Below are 26,905 nucleotides of genomic sequence, written 5' to 3'. Positions count from 1 at the left end.
TCAGAGCAGTCCCCATTTTCCAGCATCACACATACATCAGCATCAGCCTTCCCGTCTTCAAGTAAGAAAGTATTTAAATTTTTTATTTATTATGCCTTTCCTTATTTAATCGCAGTATAGGGAAATCCTTAGAAGTATTTGCTTATATGTGTTTAAGTAAGACAAAAGTTTTTGTTTCCTTTCTATATATATATATATATGTCTAGAGAGTGTTGGGATGATTTCAAGTTTTCTCTCTCTGCATGACTAGATGGCAAGAAGAGGGTGTCCCCATACCGCTCGTACTGAGGACCGAGCTCAGGAGGACGAAGAGCCCAGAACAACTGAGCCTAATCTCTCTAAAGTTGTTGCTCAACTCCAGAGACAAGTGGCAGAGCAACAACAAGTAATCGCCAATCTGATGGCAAATCAGCAACCAGTTCCTCCCCCTCCCCCAACTATCAATGTGGAGACCTCAGTGGTAGCTGAGATTCAACCAGCTGTCCTGGTGTTGGGTTCGTCGGGCCACGAAAACCGCTTTTTCGCGTCGCGGAAACCCCGAGTCACCCGAAGCCATGGATCTCGTGCAAAGATTCGTAAACAAAACTTTTCGAAAAACCTTTTCTTGTACGAGTTTGTAAAAACTTTAGATCTACACTAAAGTTAAGATCATTACCCTTGATGCGCGCCCCACGCGAATCCCGCTCGTCCAAATGTTGTCGGATCTCAAGACCATCAAGCGCACGGTCCTCTAGAAGTATCCACACGGACACACTAGATGGAGGTGACCAAAAACCAAGGTGTGCTAGCACCTATGTGGTTCGGCCAAGGAAGGAGGAGAGGGAGAGAGCAAGAAGAACTCTAGGAGGAAGAAGAAGGAATGAATGATAGAATCAATTTACAAAAATGAAAATTGTTCACGACATTCAAGTGGCCGGCCACCTTCTAGGAGGTGTAACCCCCACATTAATTCCAATTAATGTGGAGACCATTAAGAGTTGTAACCCCCATGAGGTGGCACTCTAGGATGATGTGGATCAACACTATTGGTCCACATCTTGCCACCTCACTAAATGACATGGCAACAAGTGTAACCTCCTCATTTAATGTGGGCCGGCCACATTAAATGCTATGGAGGCTTGTAACCTCCATGAGGTGACACACATTGATGATGTGGAGCAATTCTATTGGTCCACATCTTGCCAACTCACTAGTGATGTGGCAAAAAAGTCAAGTCAAACATGACTTTTTCTCTTCCTCTCAAATCAAGTCAAACTTGATCAAATCTCTCTCATGGTTGATCTAATCCAACCATATGATTCAAGCCAACTTAATATAATGAATCTAATTCATTAAATTAAGTTGATTTAATGAGTCATAATCTAAATTAGACTCATTGAATACATGAATCAACTTGAGTCCAACTCAATTAGCCCAGTTTGGATTACTCTTAATCCAATATGATTCATCAAATGAATCTAATCCTCTTAGTTCATCATATGAACCAAATCTCCATCTAATTGTCCTTAGTGTGTGACCCTATAGGTTCTTGTAACGTTGGCAATGCCCTAAACTCATTTAGGAGCATAAGTAATGAGCGGTATCTAGCAACACATCATTACTACCCAAGTTACAAGAATGTCGAGATCCGACATCACCTTGTGACTACTAATTGTGACTCCTCACAATATGTGACATTGTCCTTCTATCCTAGACATCTAGATTGATCAATATGAGGCATAGACCGTGTCATCCTCTAATCAATCTAAATCTTGAACTCCAAGTAGACTCACTCGATCAAATGAGCTCAACATCTAATGTTGACTCATTTGGGCATGGCCATGCACTTCGTGGTCTAACTCTATCAAGAATATTGATGTCTCTCCCGTCATATGGGAGGGATAGATCTCATCTACATCACTCACATCCCTCTGCATAATTTGTTACATACCCAGTAATCGCCTTTATAGTCCACCCTGTTACGGGTGACGTTTGACGAAACCAAAGTACATAACTCCTTATGTAGGTATCCATGGTGACTTCAGGTCTAAGGACTAATAGTCATACTAATAGCCACATGAGAAAGTATATGACACTCATATAACGATCCATGATACTTTCTCATGACGGGTCATTCAGTATACATTCTCTAATGTATACCAATGTGTCAGCTTGATATCTCTATATCCATGATTTGTGAGATCAAGTCATCGAGCTGACCTACATGCTAGTCTTATTGCATTAACATTGTCCCTGAATGTTAATACTCGACTAGGAATGATTTAGAGTAGTGTTCCCTATATCATCTCACTATCGATTCAACTAATCGATTGATATAGGTATGAACCTTTTACTCAAGGACGCTATTATACTTAGTCTATTTGGCACTAATACAAATAAGTATAATAACCAAACAAATGTCTTTATTAATATACAAGAATATGATATACATGAGTCCATACAATCATCAAATGATTGGCTCTAGGCCTCTAACTAACACCTGGAAGGCGCCACAACACCTAAACGACAAGAAACATACCTGATACAGTGGCTGAAGTTGAAGCCAGAAAGTTTCTCAGGCACGACTGAGCCCTGGGATGCCTAGGCTTGGTTCAAGACACTGGAGAGCACAATGGAGCTTCTTGACTGGCCAGAAGTCGAGAAAGTCAAGTGTGCCTCCTTCTGCCTGTCTGGAGATGTTCGTATGTGGTGGGAGAGAATTAAGAGCAAGAGAGCAGCCAACCAGATGAGCTGGGCTAACTTTGAGGCAGAGTTTCATAAAGAATTCTTCCCCCAACGGATCACCAATAAACATTATGAGGAGTTTATAGAATTCAGACAAGGTGGCCTGCCAGTAGAAGAAGCAGTCAAAAGATTCAACAGGCTAGCTCGTCTCTGCCCAGAGTTAGTGAGTGCAGAGAAGGAACGAGTCAGACTGATGCTCCGAATGCTGAGACCAGAAATAGCACTTAATGTGAGTAGTGGAACTCACCGGCCATAGACTGGTGAAGAGCTGGTTAGCAGAGCATTAGTCGCTGAGCACTATCTGAATAGCATCAAGGCATAACAAACGCAACTCAAGCCACTCAAGATAGAGGACAAGACAGCAGGGAGTCAGAAACCCCAGGCAAGTAAGCAGAACTAGAAGGGCAAGGATAACAAAAGGAAACGATGGAATACGGGAGGCAGCCAAAAGGGAGGTCCAGTAGACAAGCAGGCCAAGTTCTCTCCCTACCCTAAATGTGGGAGACTACATCCAGGAGCCTATCTTTTGGGTATGACTGGATGTTATTCATGTGGTCAAGAAGGACATCTGGCTAAGGCATGTCCTAACAAGCTCAAAGCACCTCAGCAACAGGCAGCGCCATACGGGAGCAAGCCTCAGTTACACTATATGCCTGCAACTCTGGACGGATCTCAGCTCAGTCAAGGAAGGTTGGAAGCCCCACCAGTTCCAGCCAGTGCTAGAGTATTCTCCCTCACTAAAGAGGAAGCTACTAGTGCCTCCACGGTCGTAACAGGTCAAGTAGTTATTTTTCAGCATTTAGCTACTGAACTATTTGATACTGGGACGACCCATTCCTTTATATCAGTACCCTTTGCCAAAGAATTTTAGGTACCTACAGAGAGCATGAACTCCAAGTTTTTGACAACCCTATCTTCTGGGGAAGTCATGGAGTCCAACTAGTGGCTTCGGGCTGTACTAGTCATAATTTCAGACCGAGAGCTATATGTTAATTTAGTAGTCCTTGCGATGCAGGATTTCGACGTTATTCTGGGTATGGATTTCCTCAGCAAGTACAGTGCCTCGGTGGACTGCCGCAGAAGGAAAGTGATTTTCAGCCCGAAAGGTGAACCACCCTTTGAGTTCACGGGAGTCCCAAAGAGAAAGACCCAGAAATTCCTTTCTTCTCTAACAGCTCACCAGATGTTAGCGAAAGGGTGTGCTAGTTTTCTTGCGTACATTGTGAATACAGAAGGACAAAAAGGACCCAAGAAGGAAGATGTTCAGGTAGTCTGTGAGTATCCAGAGGTATTTCCAGAAGAGCTACCTGGACTACCTCCCAACAGAGAAGTGGAGTTTGAAATTGAGTTGGTTCCTGGCACCGGTCTAATTTCAAAAGCTCTGTACCGAATGTCTCCAGCAGAGCTAAAAGAGTTACAAGAACAACTTCAGGAGCTACTCGACAAGGGTTTCATCCGCCCTAGTCATTCACCTTGGGGAGCTCCAGTGTTGTTCGTTAAGAAGAAAGACGGATCTATGCAGATGTGTATAGATTATAGAGTGCTGAACAAAGTAACAGTTAAGAACAAGTACCCTCTTCCCAGAATAGATGATCTATTTGATCAATTAAAGGGGGCAAGAGTGTTCTCTAAGATAGACCTGCGCTCTGGGTACCATCAGTTGAAAGTGAAAGAAAGTGATATACCCAGAACAGCTTTCAGGACCAGATACGGACACTACGAGTTTGCAGTCATGCCTTTTGGTGTGACTAATGCACCTGCGGTCTTCATGGACTTAATGAACAGAGTGTTCAGAGAATACCTCGACAAATTTGTCATTGTGTTCATCGACGACATTCTGATTTATTCAAGAACCCCAGAGGAGCATGACACGCACTTGAGAATAGTACTGCAGACCCTTCAACAAAGACAGCTTTATGCCAAATTCTCAAAGTGCGAGTTCTGGTTAGAGCAGGTGGCGTTTCTAGGTCACATCATTTCTAAAGAAGGTATCCAGGTGGACCCTGCCAAAATAGAGGCGGTCAACAGCTGGTGTAGACCCAAGAACGCCAGGGAGATCAGAAGCTTTCTTGGTTTAGCTGGGTATTACAGGAAATTCGTGGAGGACTTTTCCAAGATAGCCTCCCCACTAATAGACCTAACTAGGAAGAACAAGAAGTTTGAATGGTCAGACAGATGTGAGCAAAGTTTCCAAGCATTGAAGAAAAGACTGACCAGTGCTCCCATTCTGACTGTTCCAGAGAGTGACAAGAGTTTTAACATATACAGTGATGCTTCCAAGATGGGCCTTGGAGTTGTTCTCATGCAAGAGGGGAAGGTTATAGCTTATGCTTTCAGACAACTCAAAGACTATGAGAATAACTACCCCACTCATGACCTTGAGCTGGCAGCTGTGGTCTTTGCACTGAAACTCTGACAACATTATTTGTATGGAGTTCCGTGCAGAATCTTCACCGACCATCAGAGCTTGAAGTATTTATTTACCCAAAAAGAATTAAACATGAGACAACGCAGGTGGATAGAGTTTGTTAAAGATTATGACTGTGAAATCCTCTACCACTCAGGTAAAGCTAACAAAGTGGCGGATGCACTAAGCCAAAAATCCAGTGCAACCCTGATGCCCTTGTCATCATTAGCACTACCACTGCAGAAGGAATTGTCAGACTTTGGAGTTGAAATTATTTATGGGCAACTCTCGACATTGACCTTAGAGTCAACCCTGCTTGAGGATATACAGAGAAAGAAAAGTGAAGATCCAGATATCAAAGGATCAAGCAAGGGATACAAAAATAAGAAAATTCAGAATTTTGAGTATCAGACAGTGGAATCCTCTATCAGGAGAGTCGCCTTTGTGTCTCCAACGATGAGGAATTGAGAAGGAAGATTCTAGAAGAAGCTCATAGTACACCGTACTCCATGCATCCTGGTTCCATCAAGATGTATCAAGATTTGAAACAAAGATTCTGGTGGTCTGGACTCAAGAGAGATGTTGCAAAATATATCAGAACCTGCCTGACATGCCAGAGGGTCAAAAAAGAGCACCAGAGACCAGGAGGAGTCCTACAACCCCTCCCAATACCAAAGTGGAAGTGGGAAGAAATATCCATGGACTTTATAACAGGTCTTCCAAGGACCACTAATGGGTACGATGCGATATGGGTGATAGTGGACAGATTGACCAAGTCTGTCCATTTTCTAGCCATCAAGGTGTCCCACTCTATAGAGCAGTTGACACAGCTATATGTTAAGGAAGTGATCAGACTTCATGGGGTTCCGAAGTCGATTGTTTCTGATAGGGATGGGCACTTCACCTCCCATTTTTGGGAGTGTGTTCAGAATGCATTAGGCACCAAACTCAAGTTCAGCACAGCCTTCCATCCCCAGACTGATGGGCAGACAGAATGAGTAAATCAGATTTTAGAAGACATGCTCCGAGCTTGTCCATTAGTTTTAAGGGCAGTTGGTGCAAGTATCTGTACTTAGCTAAATTCGCCTACAACAATAGCTACCAGGCCACTATCAAGATGACACCTTACGAGGCCCTGTATGGCCAAAAGTGTAGATCACCCATATGCTGGCTAGAGGCTGGAGGCTGGAGAAAGAAAAGAGATGGAATCAGAACTAGACAGGCAAACTGAGATGATAGATGACACCACTCAGGCTATCCAAAAGATCAGACAGAGAATTGAGACTGCCTAGAGTAGGCAGAAAAGTTATGCTGACGCACGCCGTAGGCCACTGGAATTCCAAGTAGAGGATTGAGTCTTTCTTAAAGTTACTCCGATGAAGGGAGTGATGAGATTTGGCAAAAAGGGCAAGTTAGGTCCCCGCTACGTAGGACCCTACCTGATCACAGAGAGAATTGGGAAGGTAGCTTACAAGCTGGACTTACCACAAGACATGTCAACAATACATAATGTATTTCACGTCTCCATGCTAAAGAAGTGTCTCCACGACCCTAGTCAAGTGGTTCAGCCTCAGTCAGTGCAGATCAAGGAGGATCTTAGCTATGAGAGCAGATCTACACAGATAGTGGACAGAGAAGTTAAGAGACTAAGGAACAAAGAAATACCACTAGTGAAGGTCGTTTGGCAAAATTAGAAGCACGAGGAAACTACTTGGGAGCGTGAAGACAGTATGAGGCAGAGATATCCACAATTATTCTAAGTTCGAGGACGAACTTTTTATAAGGTATGAAAAATTATAACAACCCACACTTCCTCATTACGAGTCCTAATAGTACTTATAAATAATCAAAAATGCTTTAGAAATATTCTAGAGATTTTTAAAAAATTTTAGAGTATTTTTATGTAATTTTCGGAGCTCGTTTGGTATTTTTACCAAAAGAAACAAAGTTGAGGCAAAAAGAGGTCAGGCCGAGGATTTAACCGAAGACCTCTAGTTAAGCAAAGTCTTAAGTTATTTCGGATGACCAAGAACCCAGCAGGGCCGTGCTGATCAAATAGATAGCGAAATAAACTTAAGCGGTAATAGGTAACAGAAATAACCTAGGTATAAAGAGAGATAAGTTAAGAGAGGAACTTAGGTTTTATTTTCGTGACCTAAACCCTCTCTTCTCCTAATATATATATATATATATATATATATATATATGTGTGTGTGTGTGTGTGTGTGTGTGTGTGTGTGTGTGTGTGTGTGTGTGTGTGTGTGTGTGTGTGTGTGTGTGGAACCGCCACATCAGCGGCCCCCCTAGAGCTGGTCCCACAGATATGGAGGGAGGTAAATGCAGGTACACAGGTGGAAAGTGCATGGCGGAGACGTTAACCCCATACTACGAGCGTGGTGTCCCTGCTTGGGCGGAAACGAAGAAGGAAGCTAAGGCTTTGTCTCCGGCGGCCGGTCAAGGACCAATCCGAGGGCTTTTCACATCCTCATGATTCCCTTGTCGAGGAGAACGCATAGGCGCAAGGAGTCGTCGAAAATTTCGAGCTCTCCGAAACCCTAGAAGTCGATCTCAGCTGTGAGTTAAGGAAATCGGTAAGTGCTTCTCACCTGCAATAGGAGTAGCTCTCGGATTTTTGTTTTCTTCTTGTTTTTTCAAAGCATTCTGTAAGGAGCGATGATTTTGAAGTTTGCTGCCGTGAATCTCAAAGAAAGAAAATAAATTGTATAGATTAGGCATGTGGTTTAGATTTCTTCTGCCTTATAATTAGCATTTCAGACTTTGATTTAGGTTTCCTTTTGTTACCTTAATGGGCATGAACGGTTCATATAGAGCCTTGCAAGTTTTGGATTTTATTTGTTGCTAGGCAATGGATATAGAATGGCTTAGATAAATATTTGAGCATGTAGTTTAGTTTCATTGTTACTGCTTGGTTTCGGTCTGTGCTATGAAATGGGCACGAATAGCCCTTACTGTTGGTTTTGGTTTGTGCTATACATTGGATATGAACAGCCCTTTTGGGCTCACTGTTTAATTCCTGAGGTATTCTTTTATTAGAAGTATTAACAAGTAACAAGTATTTTACTCGAAGAGGCTAGTACCCGACTTCCGAGGTTGTCATTAAACAAATCCAGGTGACCGGTTCCGAGGTCTCGGCCCTGGTAAGACCAGGGTCTTCACCCTCGTAGGACTGGTGGTTCGCCACCCCAGTCCATATTAGGGAGCGCGCTTTGGTACTACGCTTGGGCCCAAGAGAAAAATTATCATTATTTTGAAGTATAAAAGTATAAGCTTTGAACAAATGAAACCAGCTCTACATAGATTTTAAACTTCAGCAGGTTTTAGTTTTGTTTGTGTAATATAGCATTCCAGTTACAGATTTTCTTGTAAATTCTGAGCATGAACAACTCTAATTCAAGTGTGCAATCCCGATCTTCTTATTTTGTATTTTCCACGAGCAAGAATAACCACCAATTGCATGTCAACTTTAGATCCTTTGCTGGGTTATAAACAGACGTGGACAGTTTGTTTTGGTAGCAGCGCTGTTTTGGTTCGGTTGTTGGCTTGAATGAGGGGAACGACTTTATAAGTTGGTTTTGTAGTTTTCGGTTTTTCCTTGAAGCTTACTAGACCGAACAACCATGTGTTTTGCCTTCCAGTTCAGATTTTTATTGAATATTTCAGCTTCAGATATTTCTTCAAGCATTTCAGTTTGAGATCTATATATGTATTTTGAGTTTTTGTGAGTTAGATAGTGCTTACTAAGCATCCGCTTATAGTTGCATTTCCTCCTATTACAGATAAAGGAAAAGGAATGCTACAGTGAAGGAAGGCGACAAGGAGGTGTGGGATGGATGTGTGATGTCTGGACTATGGAAGCCTTGGGACCTTGCTAAAGAATTTATTAAGAATTTTGTATCTAGACTGTTAGTGCAATTTAGGTGGATTAAGTCCTTCATGCATTGTTGGAATTATTCTTTTGTATTGCTGGTTGGTTCATAGAATGTTTTTTTTTTGTTTTTAGAATTCTTTCACTTAAATTGCTATGCACATTAGTCTCACTATTTGAGTTGTATCACCATTGCATGCATGTGCAGATTGATATATTTTAGTTGTGAACAAATGCTCGAGTGGAATGTTGAGATGAGTCATTTATGTTTTCAGCTGCTACTTAATTACATGTTTCGAGGTTCTTAGAGGGTTAAGTATTACTATCAACATGTGAGCAACACATGTTAAGTAGAGTTTATAGTTAAGAAACGGCAACACCCTCATAGACTAGTAAGAGGAGGGTTGGGTCGTTACACGCATACCCTTCCGCAGCACCTCGTCCCTCAGATGCACCGAGCCCGTCGGCTCTCTCCCGTGTCGTCCTTTTCTCTAGTTGCGTCTTTTGCTCAACTTCCTGTTCTCCTAAGTTCCTGCACACTTAGACACAAGGTTAAACACAAACAGGACCTAACCTGACTTGGTTGATCACATTGAACTACCTTGGGGTACCAACAATCTTCCCCTTTTTGATGTGAGCAACCCAAGTTAAGTTAGGGTAAACAACTCATAAAGTAAAACAAAATAAATTTATAATTACGTAATAAAGTGTAAAAATTTAAATTTAAACTACCTCTCCCTAGACTTAATTTTCCCTTCTCCCCCTTTGATCACATAAAAATGGGGTACTTTAAAAGTCTAAGGGTAAAAAATAATTTAAGTTTTTGAAAAAAAACTTTGAATTTATAAAAAAAAACTTTGAAATTTTTGAAAAATATTTGTAAAATAACTTTTATAAAGCAAAGCTGATACACTTAAAAAAAACTTTGTAAAAAACTTTAAGTTTTATAAAAAAATCCTAAGTTAAAATCAATTTGCAAGAAAAATATTTGAGTAACTTTGATGGTTATTCAAATCATTATTTAATTAAAATATTTATCAGTTAATCAATTAAATATTTTATTTTATTAATTGGTTTCTAGACTGTGACGAAGCACTAGGTCTTTTTGGTTATTGGAGCAACAACCACTTTCTAGACAAAACATCTTAAGGAAATTAAATATTTAATCTACTCTATGAAAGCCCTAATTTTAAAGTTCTAATCAAGTATGATTTTGGAATCCAATATAGGTTCCTTCCAACTGGGTTAATTAGAAATTTTTTTGGAATATATTTCTGAGAATTTTTTTTAATATGTCTCTTATGAAATCTAAGATGCCAGCTTAGTCTATTATAATTTTGAGTTTTAACATTTAAGCATGCATGATTTTTCAAGTCTTCTATTTGTACTTTTAATTTATCATTTTCTAAACTTAATTTATCAAAATCTTCTACTGAACAAGATTTATCTAAAATCAATTTCAATTCATTGTTTTCTTTTTTCTAACATACAATAGTTTTTTGATAGCAATTTAACAAATTTGAACAACTTATCAGGTGGAAGAGATCGTACCTGACTTACCTGGTCGATCCCGTTATCCGCAGCTCCCCCTGAACTGTTGCTTTCTTCCGATGTAGCTCCCCCTTCATCGATGTTCTCGATGTTCATTCTGGATGAGCTTGCTTCGTGTTTGTCTTCCTAATGGCTTGCCACTAATGCAAGTCTGGAGAAGGCCTCAATCTCTGATTTGGAGGACATTTCGTTCCACATCGCCTTTAGGTTTTTGTACTTGTTCATTTGGATAGGCTTCTTGTTCTTGCCCTTGTCCTTGTTCTTCAACTTAGGGTAGTTGTCTTTTACATGTCCTTCTTTATTGTAGTGGTAGCATATGCTTTTTCTTCTCTTTCTACCCTGCAGATGGTTAGATTTTCTAGATTTAAAAAAATTATTTTACCATCATTATCATTTCTTCATCGTCGAGAGAGGATTCTGAATCTTGTTCATCCATCTTTGCCTTAAGGGAAATATTGTGCTTTGGCTCCTTCGAATATGCACATCTCGTTTCATTAACTTCAAATGTTGAAAATATTTCTTCTAAGGTAACAGATTCTAAACTTTAGAAATATAGTAAGCATCTACTAATGATGTCCACTCGGTAGTTCTAGGAAATACATTAAACGCGTACCTTAGTGAATCTCGGTTGCTTACTTTTTCTTCGAGATTCGTGAGTCCGGTGATGAGTTCCTTCATTCTCAAGTGAAGATGTGCAACGGTTTCTTCTGCTTCCAATTTTATGTTACTTAGCTGGTTCCTTAGCAGATCCCATCTTGCGAGCTTGGCTTTGGAGTCCCTTCGTGTAGCTCAAGGAATTTCTCCTAAAGCTCCTTTGCTAAGTCATAGGCACCAATCTGGTTGACTTCTTATGGCGGTAAGATGCTCAGCAAATGGAATTCTGCTTTGTCATTAGCCACGAAGTCGGCCTGCTCCTTCGTCCACGGGTATTCTTCCTTACCTTCGGGTTCTACAAAATCGAATTTCATTATTAAAAAAATCAAAATTAGTTTTAAATAATACCTCCATTTTCTTTTTCCATCTGGCGAATTCTCCCTTGAATTTTGGTGGGTATATGCTTGGTCCGGTCATCATCTCGTTGCTTCAATCGGCGGTTAGTCCTTCTGAGGCATCTTGGCTCTAATACCACTTGTTAGGACCCTTGGCGGCCGGCTAGAGGGGGGGGTGAATAACCCTTGCACAAATACAAAATGAAAAGACCTTTCTTGGCTTATAACTTAATTAAAAAGAACACTTGCATAAGAATAATAAAGAAACTAAACAGAAAGAGGCACAACAAATTACTTGATTACAGTCGGGGAGGTTGTTAATCCAAGGCAGATGAAGTCACACTAATTTTTCCTTTAGATGGAGAAGCCTCTTTACAGAAATGAACGTACAGAATCAGAAGCTAAATAGAAAGCTAAAAGAGTACAAGTGTTGTTTCTTTGTATCTCTTGTTGTATTTGACTTCTGAGAGCAGGGCTGCTTATATAGCCCTACTTAAGGCGCCTAGAAAGGTTCCAAGTGCCTGGAGTGGGATAGAATTCTATTTCTGATGCAACGGTTAAACATCACGTCGAATTGGCTAAGATTTGGGTTCCGGGCACCTAGAGTTCGGGAGCCCCGGACTGGTCCGGGCGCCCCGAGCACCAGAAGTCATCATTTTGCTGACTTTTGGTCTCGGCCTCCTGCTTCGGTTCCACTCGCATCAATCTGGGTCTTCCGTTCTGGCTCCGCTCATTTGGGTGATTTTGGCCATCCGGAATAAGGCTCATCCGAATCCAACTTTCGGCTTTCTCAAGCAAGCTTCCGCTCTGGCTTCTCGTCCCTTGAAAACTCTGCACGCCTCCTTCTCATCCGCCCGCATATTCTTCTGTAGTACCTCATCCCTCAGACGCACTAAGCCCGTCGGCTCTCTCCCGTGTCGTCCTTCTCGCTAGCTGCGTCTTTTGCTCGACTTCCTGTGCTCTTGAGTTCTTGCACACTTAGACACAAGGTTAAATACAAATAGGACCTAATCTAACTTGGTTGATTACATCAAAACTATCTTAGGGTATCAACAGACCAAACTTTTAGTATCTACAAATAATCGAGCTACTTCATAATTAGGGATAGTAATTTCACCCAAACCCGATGGAGGATCCGACATCTGACTCGAATGGAGGAGGGTATGGAGGGACTATTAATACCCGATACCCGACCCGAATACCAGATTAAATAATATATATACATATATTAAAGAAAATTTTCTTTTTCCAAAATCAACTTACTATTTTTGTTGATATTAGGAGGACACTATATAAATGTTTAATCTATTTTTTTAATTATATATATATTTTTTAATAGGTTGTTAATTTTAATATGTTTTTGTTGAATGATAATAGTTGGATAGAAAGAAGAAAAATTATAACTATAGAAGATATCCGATCATTTAATTGGTATGGGTATACCCATCGGAGATCTTATACCCGATGGGCATGGGGATGGAGGATATAGAATCCGACCCAAACCCGACCCATTGCCATCCCTATTTATAATTAGCAATAATAGCTTGAATTACTAATGCGTCAGTGTGGGGTCATAGACATCCCCCAAAGATCTTCTAGTCCAAAACTGATTACTAGCCCCTTAATTGATTTCTACCTAGTTTTAACACCATAACTTTCCAGTTTGTGAACGTGAGCTTTTCGAGCCTAAATTGAAACTTCATCAGTCATTCCCCCTACGATCATATTTATTATACCTCACTGAGAGGGATTACCTTATGGAGCCCGATTCCTCGTATCAGGTTGATATTGGGAATTTTCTCTTTTTCTTCTTCTCTCGGCATTAGAAGGGCTTTGAGGTGTCCTTTGACATTGCCTCGGAGGAGATCGTTGTCAAGGAGGAGCCCGTTGATGATGGCATACAACTTTATCAATTTCTCCTCAGAGACTTTGACATGACTATGTGGAATTCCTATAAAATTGTAATAGACACAGAAAGGCCTATTGTTCGGTAGGGACCATTGCCACGGGAGACCTTTGTGTTGGGGTTGCAAGGTTGCAAACATAGTCCCATATTGGAAACACATGTGAAAGATCATGGGTCTATAAGAGAAAAGATATCTCCATTGGCATGAGACCTTTTGGGGAGAGCTCAAGAGCAAAACCATGAGGGCTTAGGCCCAAAGTGGACAATATCATGCAATTGTGGAGATATCTAAATTCTTTTCGATCCAACAAACAAAAAAAAAATTCACCGGACTACTAATCCAGGACCAAGTCCTGGAATTTTCTTGTTGTTTATTTTTCATAGTTGATCTAAAATGGCCCTTCAAGAGGGTTATAGCATTATCCGTCCCCCACTCTTCACCGGAGAGGACTTTGGTTACTGGAAGGGCAGAATGGAGAATTTCTTGAAGATCCAGTTCGAGACGTGGATGATCGTCAAGAATGGTTTGGATCTGCCAACGGATAAAGATGGCAATCCTACACCTTGCGAGGACTGGGAACCTGCATTAATCAAGAAGGTGGAGGCAAATGACAGAGCAACTTGTACCCTCCAGTGCGGACTAACGAAGGAGGAGTTAAACCGCGTCGGTCCATTCTCGAGCACCAAGGAGCTATGGAAGAAGCTGATCGAGCTTCACGAAGGGACCTCCGATACCAAGGTAAGTAAGCGAGATTTATTATTCAATAAATTATATAACTTAAAAATGCAGGAAAATGAGACAGTAAGCCAGCTTCACGCGCGCATTCAGGACCTCCTAAACGGCCTTCACGCAATCGGCCAAAGAATAGAAAACCGCGATATAATAAGGTACGCACTTAGCGCCTTTCCAAGGAACACCTTGTGGGCATCCATGGTTGATGCTTACAAGGTTTCTAAGGACCTCTCTTCAATCAAATTAGACAAATTTTTTTTGGAATTAGAATTGCATGAATAGACTAATACACGCCCGGTCGAGAAAGGTGTTGCTTTGGTTGCAGGTACCAGTAGAACGCGTGAATCGACGTCAAGGTGCAAATCCAAACCCGAGTCCAAAGACGAATCAGACGCAGAGGATGAAGATGAAGTTATTTCCGAACTAATAAAGCTCATGCGGAGAATATGCAAGTTAAAAAGGGCAACTCAAATGGACCCGAAGGACAAATCTGAAGTCACCTGTTTCGGCTGTAACCAAAAGGGGCACTACAAGCAAGATTGTCCAAACAAGAAGAAAAGAAGGAAGGTATTAAAGGCGACCTGGTCCGAATTATCAGATGAATCTGATTCCGACGTAGAAGAACCGACAAGTTCCTCGCGTTGCCAGCACAAGTAAATATTGACGAAACTGAGTCCGAATTCGAGTCCGAAACCGAGAGCGAGTCGAAAACTGAGTCCGAGTGAAGCCACGGATCCGCATCCATTTCCGAAGGACCGAACCCCACTGTAAGTGCCTTACTTGCCGAAACTCAATTTGATTTACAAAAGTTAATTCCTTACTTGCTTAAGAAATTGGCTAAATCCAATGTTCGTGTCAAGTCACTCCAAAAGGAGGTAACAACCCTTAAGGAGGTGACGGACTCGAGTTCCTTAACTGAGCCTATTCGAATTGGAAGTTCAACTCAAGTCCAACAACTTGAGGAAGAAAATTCCAATTTGAAAACTCAAATTAAAGAACTCAAGGACAAGTTGGAACGGTTCACTATGGGTTCCAAGAATTTGAATCTGATTCATGGAAAACAGCGAGCCGTTTACAACAAATCTGGACTTGGATTTAAAACCAAAAACAAATATAAATCATATCTATCTTTAGTAAATAGAAATAATAAAACCATAGTTCAAGCATGGGTCCCCAAGTCAAACTTGGTTAATCAAGTTGGACTTGGACTATATTGGGTCCCCAAGGATCAGATCCATTTCCTTGATAGACCCTATCGAGGCTATGATCCAGGGGGAGCCAATAGAAAGACCATCTTTACCAAGAGACAGATTGTTGCTTGTTTATTTATTCTTATTTACATTATGCATGTTTAGATTTAGGATAGCTTAAGGACCTAGGCATAATTTACACTTGTTAGTTAAATCTAGGGGTTTCAAAAAGAAAATTAAATATATATCTTCTTTGAACGGTTCTGTCAAGGAAGGGGTGGATGATCTCATACCCAAGAAGGCCTAGAGCCTCGCCCTGACTTAGGAACCAATCATTGAAATATATATTTAATTGACTTGAAAAACCTAATTTTAATTCAGATGTAAATTAATCCTTATAAATAACCTAAATTATAGATAACCATCTCACAAAATTATATAAGATTACCTGATTGATAACTTAGAATCGGATGAGATGGATCTAGGTTAAACTTAGTCTTAAATAAAATTATTTTAAAAATCCTTTGAAAAATTATTTTAAAAATCTTTTGAAAAATTATTTTAAAAATCCTTTGAAAAATTATTTGAAAAATTATTTGAAAAATTATTTGAAAAATTATTTGAAAATTATTTTAAAAATCCTTTGAAAAATTATTTGAAAATTATTTTAAAAATACTTTGAAAAAAAATTCTAGGAAAATATTATTTTTAAAATTCCAATTTTACTAGATTTTCAAAATATGGAATTAGCTTAGGCTCTACCCTAGAAATCTTGTTCCCCTAGAGTTAAGCTAGAGCATCTCACAAACACCTAGGTATACATTGCTTCTGCTTGAAAAACATAGAATGGTGTGAGATGCATAGGGTACAGCCTAGACTCAAGAATGCTTATTACTGTGCATCAATATGAGTCTGGGCGTTAAATACCTTATTAACAGTAATCAAGTCAAGTCTTCCAGCCTTAGTCAAATCTAACTGGACTAAATGACTTAACTTGACTAACCAAGCGAAAGCTGCTGCCCTCTAGGCAATCAGCAACTAGCTAAAGGTTAGACAGTTTGTGAAGGAAATGAGAATTTTAAGCATGCTTGTACTTTAGGGCTCTGATACCCGATCAAAACCAATTGATTGCTATTTAACTGGACTCATGCTTGGACTTAGGGACCAAATATATATATATATATATATAACCTAAATTAATTTTTTTTTTAGCTACTCTCTTCATCCTAAAATTTAAACAACTTCTTACTCCTAAGTTTTCATTTTATTCAAAATTAAGTTAGGCTGTATTTTCAAAAGTCAATGATTGCAAAAGGCCTAGCTAAGTGATTCATACAGCAACTTTCAAATTTTTTCAAACTTAGCCAACCTTGAAACATGACTTTATAAATTCTTGCTAAAATATTTTCCTAAGTTATCCTTCAAATTAATTCTTCACTTCGCTAAAAGTATTAAAAATTATAGTTTTGCAAAATTTTTATTTCAAAATTTTAGGAGTCAACTTAGCACCTGTCCCGTTCTTCAAAGCCTAAATCAGTTTTTTTTCTAAAAACTTATAACTTGCTTTCAAATGACTTATTTTTTGATAAATGGAAAAGGGGGAGAGTAGGAAATTCACAAGTAAATTCACAAGTAAAAAGTAAAAATTTCAAAGTGAAAATTCAAAAAGGAAGCCCTGTATTAAGGGGGAGCTTAAGTGTTAGCTTAAGTTATGCTTGTATTTGATTTTATATACTTAAGCTTGCTCACTTACATTTTTTTAAGTATCTTATGCACTTGTTTTACTTAACTTTGAATTTCGGTTGCCATAATCAAAAAGGGGGAGATTGTTGGTGTGGGAAGCATCCGATGATCGAACCTGAGTTTTGATAATGGCAAAGGATTCAAAGTTAAGATATGTGGTGATCTAACAAGGTTCATGGAGTTTGCAGGAAAGTCCTAAGTGATACTTAGGTAAAAGTCCTAGCTGCGGCTAGGCAGGTGAAAAACCTAGGGGGTGGTAACCCTAGGTCCTAGGGGGAGGTAACCCTAGGTGGAGGAAAACCCTAAGGGGTGGTAACCTTAGGTCCTAGGGGGTGGTAACCCTAGGTGGAGAAAAGTCCTAGCTGCGGTTAGGCAAGGAAAAACCCTAGGGGGTGGTAACCCTAGGTCATAGGGGGGTGGTAACCCTATGCGGGAAGTCTTGGCGGGTCGACGCTTCGGGCAAAAATCTTAGGGGGTGGTAACCCTAGGTTAAAATCCTGGTGTCGCGAACCGGGTAGAAGTCTGGATGGGTCGAGGACCGGACATCCAGCATGAAGACCGGAATCATCGGACGCTGAGCAAAAGTCCAGTCGATCTAGAGGATCGTACTGGCAACAGGTAAATCTCCTGAGAGGAGTAGGTGAGGATGCGTTCCTCTTAGAGGGAACAGTAGGCGTCGGGTCGACCTAGGGTTTCCGGTCAGAAACTTGAAGTCAGACCCGGACAGTCCGATGACTGTCAAACTTATTTATATATATTATCTTCTGTGTTCTAACTATGTTTTGCAGGAAACTAATATTTTTGTGCAGGGTTAGATCTGACCGGGATCGGTCGACCGAACCTTGGGATCGGTCGACCGAACCCACAAGCCAGCAGAGCAGATCTCCAGAGGTTGGACCGGGTTCGAACAGGGGATCGGTCGACCGGACCTCGTGATCGGTCGACCGAACCTGGGATAGGTATCGATTAGATCAAGCTGAGGTGAGCGGGTCAGAGGAGACTGATCGGTCGACCGGACCCTGAGATCGGTCGACCGAACCCAGGGGATAGAGCTTGACCAGATCGAAGCGGAGCGACGGATCAACAGATCAGATGCGGTGGAGATCATCTGATTGATCGACCGAACATGAGGATCAGTCGACCGATCCGCTTTGGGTCAAAGCTGATCCTGAGACTTGGGGATCTGGATCAGCGCCTGCAGAGCTATAAAAGGGAGACTTGGGGTGCAGCTTCGACAATCAATCACAAAAGTGAACTTTCTACTTCCTGCTGCTACCAAGTTGATCCCAAAGTGCTGCAATATCCTCCTGACTACCCGGAGCTCAGTTCTTCCATCTTTCCATTGTCGTCGGTATATTTTATTGTTATTAATTATTGTACTTTAAATTGTAATCATTTAACGAGCCTATAGTTGTTGCCCACCGAAAGCGATCAAGGATCGCGGGCCTTCGAGTAGGAGTCGAGATAGGCTCCGAACGAAGTAAATTGACTGTGTCTTCTGTGTGTTTGCATTTACTTTCTGCTGTGTTTCTACTCTGTGCTTTAAATCGATAAAATAGTCACGAGCACTATTCACCCCCCCCTCTAGCGCGTTTCGATCCAACAATTGGTATCAGAGCCCGGACTGCCAGAAGGTTTAACCGCCGACTATGCACAAGAGCTATGGTCTGATTGAGCCATGTGGGTACAATATTGACCTCGAACAAAGAAAGTGGGAGCTCCTATGTTCGGATCAAGAGGACTAGACATCAGGCAGGAAGTGCTAGTTGCGACTAGGCAAGGAAGTCCTAGTAGGTCAGGTGGACCGAGGGGCAAGAAGACCTGGTGGGTCGAGAATCAGACGTGGGAAGCCTATGGTCCTTTGTTTGAAGGGGGGGTTGTTGGGGTTGCAAGGTTGCAAACATAGTCCCATATTGGAAACACATGGGAAAGATCATGGGTTTATAAGAGAAAAAATATCTCCATTTGCATGAGGCCTTTTGGGGAGAGCTCAAGAGCAAAACCATGAGGGCTTAGGCCCAAAGTGGACAATAACATGCAATTGTGGAGATATCTAAATTCTTTTCGATCCAACACTTTGTATCAGGGCAAGAGGTATTGGAGTAAGCTCCTAATTTTTTATTATTGTTTGAAAATCCCTTTGTTGTTCTACCCTTTCAAATCTTTCTGTAGAAAATTTCACTAGAGCACGGCTGAGGAAAGGTCAGGAGATTGGATTTCGTGGGGGTGGCCTTTGAGTTCATTTATCTGAATGTTGTTTAGAACCTTCTGAGTGTTGGTACAATTGACCTAGATTTGATCGATACGATCATAATTTTGATGTGTGTGTCAAAGAGTTTAAGTTAGACTTTATATATGCTTGATATGTGTGTTTGAATCATGCAGGACTTAGTGAAACACACATGAGGAGCTTGGTGCGGCCAAGCTTGGGAAGCTCATCCTAGGGCTCAAGTCTTTGATACGGTGAAGGATGATGTGGAAGACATCCGAGAAACTGCCGGACAAGGAGCAATGGAGTGGAGCCGAAGGAAGCAAACTTCAAGGCAATGCGGATGATGCATGGAGATGAGCCACGGGCTCAAGTGCATTTGAGGGATGAAGGCCAAGGAAGAATGCTCCAAAGGGGCAACTCTAGAGAGGATGAGAGTTGAATGTGTAATCGAGACCAGTCAACTAAGGGAAGTTGTAGTCGACTGCTCAGTCGATTGGGAGCGAACAGAGGCTCTCTGTTTGCTCAGCCAGCGATGATCAGTCGATTGGTACTTTTACTAGTCGACTAGTAAGTGCTCATTGGTAGAATCCTGAATTCTACGAAGTAGCCATTGGCTACATCCAACGGTAGCACCAGTCGACTGATGGTTTCGCCAATCGACTAGTGCGCAGGAAATGAGTTGATAAGTGATCAACTCTTTCCTCTTTATTTATAGGGAGCTTCAGGCATTAAAGGAGGTTATTGTTTTGATTAACATACTCCTAGTCTTTGCCTCCAAGCTTCCAAGTCTTTCTCTTCCTCCTAATCTAAGTCTTCATCTTGTAAAGAGGAAGAGAGCCTTGTGAGAGGTTTGCTCCATCGAGAAGGAGAAAGCTCTAACCAGAGATTGCCAAGTACTAATCCACCGAAGGATTAAGGGTTTGTCCACCTCAATGACAAGCTTTGGAGTAGGAGCAAGAAATTTACGAACCACATTACATCGAACATGTTAGACAATCGATTTGGGGTGGTAGGTTCGTTAATAATGCCCTGAAGAAGTCCCCTTCCAATAACCCCTATTAAAAAGTACTAATTAATATGTCAGATGTTGTCGATGATACATCCAAGGTGATGTTGTTGAAGTGTCAAAAATAATCTCATAAAGTCTCCTAACTTTTTTGCTTTATGAAAAAAAAGGCTTAATGTCATTTTCGATATCTCTTGCTTATACTAAAGTGTTATAAGAACAAAGTGTTGAATTATTTAAAAAAATGGATGGAGTTGGGTGGTACTTGGCTGAACCAATGTTGAATAGATTTGGCTAAGGTGGTCAAGAAGACTACATTTTACACCATCTGAGTATTGATGTAAAAGAGAGGCATTCTCAAATTGCCCAAGATACTCTTCTGGATCTTTTGTTCCCGCATATTCTCCTATCTGGAGCAGTTGAAATCTTTTTGGCAATTCTTCACCAAAAATGAATTGAGAAAAAGGAGTAACTTGTTGAATTGTTCTCCTTACAACATATCCTTATCTTTCTTGGTTCTTCGCAGGTGGTGGGAGCGGTAAGGTAGACTTCTAGGATTGTTCTATTCGTTGTGATAACATTCTCTCTAGTCTCCCCATGAGAGGTAGAATGGGAGTCATTTGTTGTTTTTGTTGTAATTTTTCATGGATAGTAGTTGCAATCCATCCTATGTCCTCTGGCACAACCGTAGGTATAGTTTGGTCTCTTTCACTTGAAGTTGTTCTTTCACTGTCCATGTGGATATCACCCATCTCTACATCTCAACTTGGATTTCTCATAGATGATGCCAAAATGTTCTGATGAATATGATGGTGGGTCAAATCCTTGACAAATCACCTTCTATTTGAGTGTTGTTTGACTTTTATGATGAGTCAACAATGGTTTTGCAACGTGAAGTCGGTTGGAGGACTTGGTCATAGAAAAGTCAGCTAAAGGAGTTGACCACCAAAGAATCAACTATAAAGATTTCAACCACCGAGGAATTGACTATAAAGAAATGAGCCACATAGGAATCGGCTACAAAGAAGTCAACCACCAAGGAATTATCTACAAAGAAGTTAGTCACCTTTCTGAAAAGACAACAAGAGGTTAGAAGGTGGCCAAAGCTCACCTTGGTGTTACTCCTCCAACACTTGAGTCAAAGTAGTATGGTGAAGTTAATGGAGAGTATGAAAATGTTGTTGTGATCTCATAGATTGCATACCTTTGGTTTAAGAAGTAAAATACTTGTTATAGAGATGAAAGAACCCACCTTTTCATTAATTGAACTATAAATTACATAACCGCGTATCTAAATTTTTAGAATACTCAAATCACGTACCTTATTTTTAAAATTATCAAATCACGTATCCAATACCCATTTTATCTCTCTACTCATTCATCAAATCGATTGCTACAGTGTGATTCAGACATAATTTTTTTAAATGATTAAAAAATCTTCTATTAAAAATTTGTTGTTCTCAATATGATGTATCAAATTAATATTTGAGAATATGAATATAGTCAGGAGAACTAACAAATATATAGAATTTCGTTGATTGTGTATAATAGACTTAATAAGGTCCAATCCTTTCTCGGAACTCTGCATTGATGGGAGATTCGTGTACCGATCTATCTTTTAGGCTGAATTTTTAATAGATATTTGGATCAATTTTTAGTATGTGTAAAATATCATAATGAGTGTGATCTTTTCATATAAAGGGTCGTTGTGGTATGATAAAATATCTCTCATAATTTATCTTTCTGTATTTAATCTGGAGTTCAGCGATACCAGGCTGCTTGGAATGAGTTTGTTATTGGTGCAATATCCCTCTGGTCAAGGTTGACCAGGTTGACCAAGCTTGAATTGACTCAAGCTTGTGTCTTGATGTTTGGATTTCGATGTTTAACAATATAAAAGGAAGAAGTTGAGTAGGTCAAGGTTGACTGGATACTTGACTAGAAAAGTCTTAACTGGATGTTAGACAATGGCAAGTCCAACGGGAAGGTTGGCAGAAAATGAAAATCCAAGTGGGTCAATGTTCACCGTACACTTGGTGTTGGAAGTCCTGGTGAGTGAATTCAGGCAGTAGAAAATCCTAGTGAGTGAAGGCAGACAGATTGAAAGTCCTGGTGAGTGAAGCCAGGTAGTGGAAAATTCTGGTGAGTAAAGTCAGGTGAAAGTCCTAGTGAGTGAAATTAGGCAGATTGAAAGTCCTGATGAGTGAAGACAGACAGTGGAAAATCTTGGTGAGTGAAGTCAAATGAAAGTCCTAGTGAGTGAATCTAGGCAGATTGAAAATCCTGGTGAGTGAAGCCAGGCACGTGGAAATCCAGGTGGGTCAAGGTTAACCGGATACCTGGTATTGGAAGTCCAAGTAGGTCAAAGGTTTGACCGAATACTTGGCACGAGAAGAAGAGTCCAAGTGGGTCAAAGGACTGACCGGACACTTTGTGAAGAAGTCCCAGCAGGTCAAGGTTGACCGGATGCTAGGCAATGAGGAGACCCAACAGGTCATAGTTAACCAGATGTTGGGTTTGAGGACCTTAGCGTTGAGTTAGGCAAGTTAAGGTTGGTCAATTTAATCAGGTGATCAAATTGAACCGAGCCCAATTGATCAGTCGATCGATTGGGAGTGTACTGCGAATCTGAGACGGCCCAATCGATCGTCCAATCGATTGGGAGCCTGGATCGCAAGCACAAAGGAGTTCCCAATCGATTAGCCGATCGATTGGGAACCACCAATCGATCAGGCGATCGATTGGGAACCACCAATCGATCAGGCGATCGATTGGGGCTAGAATACTCGCATGGAAGCGAGGGAGACTGAATCGATTGGTCAATCGATTCAGACTATTTCCAGTGAGAGCATAGAAGGCTCTAAATCGATCAGCCGATCAATTCAAATCTCCCTAATTGATCAACCGATCGATTGGGATATGACAATTGCGTAGGACATATGTTTTGGATGGCTGAGATTGCTAGGATATGATATGACAATCGATTGGGAGGAAGCTCAATCGATTGGGAGACTTAAAAATGCAGATTTAAAGGCGACAACGAGTTTAAATGAACCATATCTCTTCTCCACATCTCTTCACGCCAGGTCTTGGAGCTCTTAGGAAGAAAGGTGCTGCTGCATTTCCCATCCTCAAGAGGCATATTCATCAACAAGTAAGCAAGCAAGAAGATGCTCTCATTTGAAATCTTGTATTTATTTCTTACTTAGAGTTGTAACTTGTTGAGTGAGTTTATATGAGGTTTCTCCACCTTCGGTAGTTATCGAGAAAGAGTATTTTCATAGTGAAGAGTGCTTGTGCGTGTGGATCCTTGGATTAGTCACCTCATTTTAAGGTAGATATTAAGTAAATCCGGTATGTTAGCATTGTGAGTTTGCTGTGAAGTTTATTCACTACAAATCTTCAACAACAAAGCAAGTAAACGAAGCACGACAAGCTATTCACCCTTCCCCCATCCTTTAGCTACAAATCAACCTTAACATTTGCTCTAATATAATTGGACGGTTACCTATAATGGTGTTGATATAGATAAGCTTAGAGTATATTCTTAACGGGAACGGAAGCTCTACGGATTATCTCAACTCCTACATGCAATACTATTATTAGACAAAACCATGCGTTATTATTACTAGATGAAACTCTCCGTGATCTATCTATTTATATTTAGATGGGGACCGACAATACTAAACTGCGATGAATTTATATTGGATTCAGTGCCACGGATATAATTTGACGGTCAACTCAAGCTCATTTATATATTCATGCCTAATGCATGGGTTAGATTGTGCTAAGCACGACTTCAATGATATTTGATTCAGTCTAGCTACCTAATTTAAATCCTTATTTAAATTTGAACATGAAACAATTATGGTTGCCACATATTATGCACGATCTAAATTGGGTTAAACCAAGTCGAAGCTAATTAAAATGTAAAAGAGGGGAAAGAAAGGAAAAAAAAAAACCATACTTGACATTAATTTCCGCCTTTTTTATGAAGGCAAAAAAAAATGCTTCATCTTCTTCCTCCTCTCCTCTCCTCTCTTTGCCGGATGAAGCCTCATGCTAGGACGGTGCAGCTTCTCCTTTGGAGAAGCTGCTCAACCTCCTCCCTCCCATTCGCCTTCTTCCTCTCCCTCTTCGCCGTCCTCCACTTCTCTTATCGCCACTTGCCCTTCCAATTCGACTTCTATTCCTCCTCCCTCTCTCCTTTTCCCTCTCCCTCCTCTGTTTTGACTTCATCAGATTCTTCATCTCCTTCCTCCGCCGTCAGCGTCAGCAGCAGTATTGGTGCAAACTACAGAACGGAGGAGGATTGCGATATATCTAAGGGCGAATGGGTGCTCGATTCAGCGGCAGAAGATTACTACTACACGAATTCCAGTTGTCGTATGATCCAAGATCACCAGAATTGCATGAAGCACGGTCGGCCGGACGTGGAATTCCTCCGGTGGCGGTGGCGGCCGGAAGACTGCGAGCTCCCTCGCTTTGACCCGCGGTGGTTCCTCGAGCTAGTCAGGGGGACGTCGGTGGCGTTCGTCGGCGATTCCCTGGCCAGGAACCAATTGCAATCGCTGCTCTGCCTCTTGTCAACGGTGAGCTTTCCATCAAACACACACCCTTGCGCTTCAATTTTCCGCATTTTCCTGCAAATTTTATAGTTCCAACAAGAACCAGAGATAAAAAAATTCTTCCTAATTAAAAGTAATTCAAACTTGTAAAATAGAACATTGAGATTGCAAACTTGTTCGAGTATGAATAAGTCAACTATACTTGCTCCGCAACTAAAGACAGTCAATGCATTGGCCCTTGATTCCCTGATCGTCTCCGTGATTGATTGCCTCTGATTTTGTGCCGACTGACTGACAGGTGGCTCATCCGGAGGACATCTCGAGCTCGAAAGACACACAGGACTGGCGCCTCTTCTACGGTGACTACAACTTCACCGTCGCCATCTTCTGGACGCCGTTTCTGGTGAAAAGCTACGACACGGGCGGTGAATACACCCACGTTTTCTTGGATGAGGTCGACGAATGGGCTGGATCCCACCTGGCCGCCTTCGACTACCTCATCCTCTCCTCCGGTACCTGGTGGACCCGTCCCTGCATATACTTGAAGAACAGCTTGCCCTTCGCCTGCAACTACTGCCGGCCTCCCGCCCCTGCCAACCTGACCCGCCTCAGCCTCTACGAGGCCAACGGGGCGGCGTTCCGGGCTGCGCTGGACGCCCTGCGGTGGTACCAGGGCGCGGTGTTCCTGCGCACGTTCTCGCCGTCGCACTTCGAGGGCGGTCAGTGGAACGCGGGCGGGCACTGCGATCGGAGGAAGCCGGAGGCGGAGTGGCGGCTGGAGGGGATGGAGCTGGATCTGTACAGGACGCAGGTGGAGGAGTTCCGGAAGGCGAAGAGGGAGATGTGGGTGCTGGACGTGACGAGCGCGATGGTGATGCGGCCGGACGGGCACCCGGACGTGTACGGGCACCCGGCGGAGAAGCGCGTGGCGATGAAGCATGACTGCGTGCACTGGTGCTTGCCGGGACCGGTGGACGTCTGGAACGAGCTCTGGCTTTATATGCTGAGCCAGAGGCAGAGGCAGAGGCAACTGGTGTAGACCGGAGTGTAGTACAAATTCCTCTGCCACCACTGTTCTCTACTTTTAATTTAAATTTTCATTTGATCATTTTTTTTTTTGTTGATCAATTGTTCGTTGGACATTATGGAATGAAATACGAGCGTGCAATAAATATTCTTAAATTTGTTTTTGGATCTGGATAATGTATCAATTTTGTTTAAGTTGGCATATGTTATCTAATTTTTAGAATCATTAATTTTTAGATGATTGATCTGAGCTTATAAATAAGTTTTATCAATTATCATGATAAATTTAAAAATATTCATGAATCAAGACGACTAATATTGTTAGAAGTATTTCTCAAGAAACAGAAAGATGCATCAAATATCCCTAATTATTAAAATCATCCGTAATTATTAAAAAAATTTCAAGGTCCTTGTTAAATCTCTAGATTATCTTTATTAGCGCTTCTCAATCGAACAATTTACTTGATATTTTCTTTAAAGTCGAACAGATTATAAAAAACATTTCAATATATTTCTCACATGAAAATATTTTATTCTAACGTTATTATTACAATTAGGAATACCCACAGCATGTGGCAACTACACCGTATCTACTAAAACATATTAAAATAGAACACAATTAAATTAGAGAATACACTATCAAAATCGCTTTAACAATATTAAAAGCATCATAACATTATTGTAGTAATTCAATGTGTAGTAGCTAATTAATGAATAAATGACTGTTATAATAATTTTATAATGATTTTAATTTTTTAAATGATTTTGATCAATTAAATTGATAAATATTTTTTATATAAAGATGTTATATTAAACCAATTTATTTTAAGAAAAAAAAATTAGGTTAATATCTTATTTTTTATTTCACACTGAAAATAATTTAAAATTTATTAATAATTTTTTCTAATTATTTTTTATATAAAAATATATACTGTCATGATTCTCTTTAATCTCATATCTTAAT

The 26,905-nt window shown here is 40.9% G+C and overlaps 1 protein-coding gene across 1 annotated transcript; it reads left to right on the top strand.

The window, feature by feature from the left end:
* Positions 1-24,396: 24,396 nt before the first annotated feature.
* On the top strand, positions 24,397-26,074 carry LOC122029209 (protein trichome birefringence-like 20). Its single transcript, XM_042588148.1, has 2 exons — positions 24,397-24,939; positions 25,214-26,074. The coding sequence occupies exons 1-2, from the start codon at positions 24,397-24,399 to the stop codon at positions 25,952-25,954; spliced, it is 1,284 nt and encodes a 427-aa protein (XP_042444082.1). The 3' UTR covers positions 25,955-26,074.
* Positions 26,075-26,905: the final 831 nt, after the last annotated feature.

This window comes from Zingiber officinale, chromosome 10B (genome assembly GCF_018446385.1).
Source record: "Zingiber officinale cultivar Zhangliang chromosome 10B, Zo_v1.1, whole genome shotgun sequence".
In the NCBI taxonomy this organism is placed as follows: Eukaryota; Viridiplantae; Streptophyta; class Magnoliopsida; order Zingiberales; family Zingiberaceae; genus Zingiber; species Zingiber officinale.
Note: the sequence above shows the minus strand (reverse complement) of the source record. Positions and strands in the feature narration are given on the sequence as shown.